This window comes from Lampetra planeri, unplaced genomic scaffold, assembly GCF_965212315.1.
Source record: "Lampetra planeri unplaced genomic scaffold, kcLamPlan1.2.h2 scaffold_1929, whole genome shotgun sequence".
NCBI lineage: Eukaryota > Metazoa > Chordata > Hyperoartia > Petromyzontiformes > Petromyzontidae > Lampetra > Lampetra planeri.
This window is the reverse complement of record NW_027614679.1, coordinates 16,859-23,433: the sequence shown is the minus strand read 5'-3', so window position 1 is coordinate 23,433 and position 6,575 is coordinate 16,859. Positions and strand designations below refer to the sequence as shown.

At 45.3% G+C, this 6,575-nt stretch overlaps 1 protein-coding gene across 1 annotated transcript; it reads left to right on the top strand.

Moving 5' to 3' along the window:
- Nucleotides 1-8: 8 nt before the first annotated feature.
- Nucleotides 9-6,348, top strand: LOC144740138 (POU domain, class 2, transcription factor 1-like; the record flags this gene model as incomplete). Its single annotated transcript, XM_078623019.1, is given in 18 exon segments — nt 9-81; nt 660-751; nt 1,419-1,496; nt 1,498-1,515; nt 2,280-2,460; nt 2,844-2,981; nt 3,092-3,130; nt 3,133-3,182; nt 3,371-3,474; nt 3,476-3,518; nt 3,750-3,891; nt 4,014-4,159; nt 4,475-4,663; nt 5,132-5,240; nt 5,327-5,673; nt 5,709-5,716; nt 5,774-5,862; nt 6,077-6,348. Coding segments are annotated over 18 exon segments (2,118 nt in total), but the record flags the coding sequence as incomplete, so codon positions are not given.
- Nucleotides 6,349-6,575: the final 227 nt, after the last annotated feature.

Here is a 6,575-nt window from a genome sequence, read left to right as displayed (position 1 = left end):
GTCTGCCTCTTCCAGATGTTAAAGTGAATAATCATTCAGAACCTACTAAATGTGCAATGGAAAGTGGTGACAGGAACACCGGTGAGTGACAACCAACTTGTTTTCTGTTTTTGTCTTTGCTGGGCTCAATCAACAGGTTTCAAACTTGCATGCAACAAAATGACATACTGGGTGAGTCCTGGGTTAGTGAGTCTCATCATGCTCTCTACTTTCCTCATTTTCAGCAAATTTACAAAATCCTTGTGATCAGCTCAAAGAAGTTCTCTTAAAGAAGTTTCCCTCACTTTTTCTCATTTGATGCGACACAAAACAGTGTCTTCATGCTTCAGGGATTCTGTGATACCAGTGTCAAAAGAAAAGTAAATATTCTTAAATTAGGTGTCTTGTGAAATGAATATTAAACACTGATGCAAGTGTGCAAATCTCCGTTTTTGTTCTGACAATAAATGACTGTTTGATATATTTTAAATAAAGGTGTTTTGCTCACCTTCATTTTCAATTCTGTTTTGTTCTTTTCTTTTCTTATCCTATTTTGTGGCTCCGTTTGTTAATCATTTTAATATTTTTGTTCCCAGTTTAATTACTTAAAATCACTAAAACAGTTTGTTTTCCTTCAGTGTTCATATGCGCGTGTTAATTCACTGTATTTTTGTCCATAGGAATCCAAATCAACGGGTTGGATTTTCAGAGGCACACAGTGCCAACCACAAGTGCAATCACCAATGCACATGCACAAACCCTCCTCCAACAGGTAACACATGAAGCAAACCATCACAGTTACACACTTCACCTGGAGCAAGTTTACATGTCTGTTTTGAAGGAGGAGCATAGATCATCATTCAGTAATATAACGCCTTTTCACATGCAATACTGTTTAGTTTAATATTCAGCGTTAGTTATAACATATATGCTCATCTGCAAATGTAATGTTTATGCACAAGCAGAAACAGTTCATTGAAATGAGCCTGGTTCTCCAGGTGTTGCCTGGCAACAAGGCAGATTAATCAACTCTGTATGCTAATTAACTGCTCTGCGGTTGCCCGGAAACAGATGGCTGAGAATATGCAAATCTATGCAGAATTTACATGCACTGCATAACAGTTATTTTAATTAGCATCTCAACTCTCCCTTCCTTTCCTTGTCTCTCAAGGCTGCGGCACATTTTAAGTACCCTGTCTCTCTCACTTCCTTTCTAATTTAAATCCCTGTTTAAGACTGAAGGTTCATTCTCTCATAGGTGCTCAAGTAGCGTTAATTTTTTACTTTCCTTTCATTTAGACTTATAGGTTTTTGTTTGAATTGAATATACTTTTAAATGTTTAAGCTTGACACTTGAAATACATGTAGAAAACAGGGAAATAAAGAGTGTCTCCAGGAAGGTGTCTGCTAAGCTCTACTGTTTGCTTCACCTCCGCTAGTCAAAGTCGGAAGACTCGAGTGCTCTTCCGACCTCCGTCCAGCAGAGTGCATTGCCTCAAACCCAGTTAATGTTGGCCGGGGGGACAGATTGCTGGAGTAAGTGGCCTGCTGCTCATTGCTTTCAGTGGAAATCTGGTTGTTGCCATGTACCTTAGGTGACGCCTTGAGACATTCATTGCTAGCTGAAACAGGGATGGTTTGCTCTGATATTATGGCTTCAACTGATGTCTCCGTTGCCTGTTCATCCGCGCGGTTGTGTGGCTGTCCTCCAGTTCTTCTGGAACAGACATTTGGTCTTGGTGCTTGTGCGCGGATGACCAGGCCAACCACACGTCACATTGGCCACATTTCATGCCCATGTTCTCCCATTTCCAGCTGAGGCCATCATATAGTTACAGAGAGCAGGTGCTGCTTTTGCGCACTGTAGGCATCAATGTTTGCTGTGCATGTGATTATCAGTTTGAATGTGCTGTCAGCATCCTCATATGAAATTGTGCTCATCACAACTGCACAGGTTTTTCCTTTTTGCTTGTCTGGCCTCTTGAATTTGTTATGATCAATTTGCTTTGATACCTCTGTGAGAATCTGATTTCAGTTGTGAATGGATGTACAAAAACACTTCACTAAATGACAGCGAACCAGAGCTGCCATTTTTACAACCACATTCTGATTTCACATAATATATGACGTCTGCCCTTAAATGCTAAGCTAGTTTGTTATCACCTAGCTGGTAATATGTCAGTTTTTAAACCTTGCATAGGTATCAAGGCTAAAATTAAAATAAAAAAAAAAATACAAAAACAGACTGTATATTTTCTCTCTCCCTCAAACTTATGCTCTGGACGCTCTTTGCTCTTCAGTTGACCCTGACCCCAGCGCAGCAGCAGCTGCTGATCCATCAGGCCCAAGCTCAGCTCCTGGCTGCAGCCGTGCAGCATTCAGCCAACCAGCAGAATGGTACCACTGGGGCCAGTATCTCGGCCTCCGCAGCCACACCCATTACCCAGCTACCCCTATCGCAGCCCATCCAGATCTCTCCTGTAAGATATAATAACACACAATCAGCCGTCCACCAGTTGTACAAGACATAATTGTTCAAACCCACTAGTTTTGACTTTCACATTTCTGACATTGTCCTGTCTCCTAAATTGTTTAATTGTTTGTGTGTGGTGCAGCATCCAGATTAAACCATCTGGTGTGTCCGTGCTTGTTGAACTAATTATTGAACACAAAGGTGACTTCCACAGTATTTGTTAGCATGGTCGTATTGGACATCCTGTTGCCAAGCATAAGCCAATATACGTAACAACTGCACAGTAACAAAGCTTGAATGATGTGCGTTCAAAGTCACAATGCTGAATGGCTGTGAATGAATGAGGTTCCGTGTATCTACATCTTACTGCCCAACATGATGGATAACAGTCATTATATTTGTGTTCAACAGCTCCAGCAGCAGAATCTAAGTTTGCCACAGTTTGTTCTGGTGCAGCCTGGCCACCCGATTGCCACACCACTGCAGCCTGCTCAGTTCATCATCTCACAGACACCACAGGCCCAGCAGAGTAAGCCCAACAACGGTTACAGTGTTTTTATTCCTTAATACATTTTTAATTTTAGAAAAGAGATTCTCTTGCCTTGAGTGGGTGTAGTAGAGTTTTTTGTGTCTCTATAGGCATATTGCAAGCCCAGAGTCTTCTAACTCAACTACCTCAAAGCAAGCTAACCTCCTGCCTACTCCACCCAGTATCACCCTTGCAACTCAGGTTTGGTGATGCTGCTAATTGTGAAAATGTGCATCAGTTTTACAAATCTTAAGCTGTAAGGTTTTAATTTCATCAGAGCATTTTCCTACATTGACTTGATGCTTTGCTTCTGTTAGCCTCCTGCAGCTGTCTTGGTGGTATTTAAATCCCTCTGTTCAGGGTCTGAACTGTAAATTTGCATTCTGCAGCCTGCAACTCCAACCCGCACAACATCAGCCACTCCGATTCAGTCCCTGCCTCACAGTCAGACACCACCCAAACGCTTGGATACCCCGACTCTGGAGGAGCCCAGTTAAGACGTTCAAACAGAGGCGAATCAAGCTGGGCTTCACACAGGTGCGTGGAGAATTTGACTGATAATTAGAGGCCGTGATTTGTGATTTGTAAAGATGTGTTCAACATCAGTGGATGATATCATGCTCAGATTCTTAATTAGTACATAGTCAAATGAAACAACTGATAAGGCAGGTTCCTGTCATACCTCAGGAGAAAGTCAGAAGCTCATTATGATTCATGTGCCCACATGACTCATATTACTCTCTTCAATCTTTCCCTTCCTCTCACCAGGGGGATGTTGGCCTGGCTATGGGGAAGCTGTATGGAAATGACTTCAGCCAAACTACTATCTCTCGCTTTGAGGCCTTGAATTTGAGCTTTAAGAACATGTGCAAACTCAAGCCATTGCTGGAGAAGTGGCTAAATGATGCAGGTTTGTCCCTGAGCTGAGACGTGCGAGCGCTATCAAAGCAGTCGCCACCAGTGTAGAGATACCGTCACAATGGCTCGTCTTTACCTTCCTCCCCTTTTGTTGTGCCGGTGCTGTTTGTGCAGAGAACCTGACATCAGACCAGGCCCTGTCCAGCCCCAGTGCTCTGGGCTCTCCAGGAATGGGCATAGAGGGGATCAATCGCAGACGGAAGAAGAGGACCAGTATTGAGACCAACATCCGAGTGGCCTTAGAAAAGAGTTTTCTGGAGGTGAGAAACTCTTATTATCTGGGTGAACAATGTTCATTCACATTCCCCCTACAGCAAACGTGAGTAGCTGGCGGTCAGTTGACAAAGGACCAATGGTTTGAAGAAGCAGGAGTGACTCAGACTAATATATTTCGTACTATATTTTTTAATACCTGCCATAAAAACCTCACTCTAATTTTGTAAGAAGTTCCAATGAGCATGGCTGACATTCTGATCACAGGCTTCCATAGCCATTATTTGATGTTGTGTGATGTGTGAGTGAAGTGGACACCTTAGTGCTCAAAAGGCATCTCTGGCTTCTTTGCCCTCTTCAAGCAGAACCAAAAACCTACCTCTGAAGAGATCACCATGATCGCTGACCAGCTCAACATGGAGAAGGAGGTGATTCGGGTCTGGTTCTGCAATCGCCGGCAGAAAGAGAAGAGGATTAACCCCCCGAGCACCGGCAGCAGCGGAGGAGGCACCACCCCTGTCAAAACCATCTTCTCACCCAGTAGCCCTTTGGTGAGGATGAACACACTTATTTCAAAGGGAAGGCTGAAACAAGCAGCCTCACCTGTAGGACAGTCTACGTGCTCAGCCAGTTTAGTCGGGGGGGGGGGGGGTAAAAGATGCATAGCAAATATACCACCCAGCATGTTCTGCCCACAGGAACTAATTAAATTACACATTGCTCCGTTCTCTGGAACATACAGATCTGTCTCTTGTTCTTTGGCCATAACCAGAGATTCCTTATAGTGTGTGTGTGTGTGTGTGTGTGTGTGTGTGTGTGTGTGTGTGTGTGTGTGTGTGTGTGTGTGTGTGTGTGTGTGTGTGTGTGTGTGTGTGTGTGTGTGTGTGTGTGTGTGTGTGTGTGTGTGTGTGTGTGTGTGTGTGTGTGTGTGTGTGTGTGTGTGTGTGTGTGTGTGTGTGTGTGGTCATATCTAAATGACTCACGTTTCATTGAGTCATCCCTTCTGTTTTGTTGTCCAGGTGGCCAGCACAGCAAGTCTGGTGAGCAGTCCGACGATCAACACACCCACCACTCTGACTGTAAATCCAGTGATGCCTCTCACCAGCGTCTCCAGCTTATCTTACACAGGTGTGTGGATGTGTCTGTGTGTGTCTTTCTCATGATGAAATTGAGGGTCAAACCATGTTCATCCCCTCAAACATTTTCCTTTCAAGGCACGACAGTTGGAGCCACAAACACAGCATCTGTCATCTCCACTGCACCTATGATAACCACCACGGCCAGCTCTCCATCCTTAAGCCCGTCACCAACGAGTATTCAGTCCTCGACCGCAGAGAGTAAAGCTGGCACTCAGGCGCAAACCACCGTCACGCAGGCACCAACGTCCATAGCTACAACTCTTGGGACAGGCCAGGTGATGGTGGCGTCTCCAGGGTTGTCTGCAGCACTGCAAAGCGCTGCCCAGTTACCCACCAGCGCCAGCTTTGCTGCTATGGCTGCTGCCGCAGGCCTCAACCCAGGGCTGATGGCCTCCTCTCAGTTCACTCCAGGGTCAGTGCTGGTGGTCATACACATCCTCTAATAATCACTCCTAAGACGTTCACGCAATTATTCATGTCCTGCCTGTTGGTCTCTATAATCTGGTGTGTGTCTGTGTCCAGGGGGGCCCTGCTCAGCCTGACTCCTGGTAGCCTTAGCAGTGCACTGAGTCCTGCCCTCATGAGCAACAGCACCCTGGCCACCATTCAAGGTGTGCATCACTGTCTTGTACTTTTGTCCACAGTCCAGCAGTTATCCCGTTGAGTTGAAGGCTCCATCACATATGGTTGAATAAAAGGAATATATGGTGTAACACTTACAGCACATTCCATAAATGAATGCCAAGTTCTATGTGTTTTGTAGCTCCTCCACCAGCTACATTTCTTTGACGAACACCACCTGTGTCTGCTTTGTTGTCTCCACAGCTTTGGCATCAAGCGGCACAATCCCCATCACTGCTCTGGACAGCAGCAACCTGCTGTTTGCCAACGCCTCTGCTGGTAACACACCCAACCTGGTGACCACGCCGCTCTTCCTGAACCCCCAGAACCTGTCGCTACTCACCAGCAACCCTGTCAGCCTGGTGTCGGCTGGGGCGGGGAGTCTGCAGGTCACCACTGATGCTCATCATCAAGCCACCACGGCTGCTGTGCCTGTGCAAGCCTCGACCATTACCACTGCCTCCAAGGCTCAGTGAAGCCAGTCAGGCTGCATTCTGAATTAACGCCCTATTTCTTATGCTCTTAACCACATAGGGAATAGGGAGGTCCTTAGATAAAGGCTCTGTGCATCACTAACCACGCAACATTCTATCCATTCTATCCATTCTATCGATTATTATTTAATCCTTTCGCTTTCACCAAAAAGAAAACAGCCTCACATGAGGCTGAACTTTTTTTGCGTTTTTGTAGTTTTTGCGCCTGT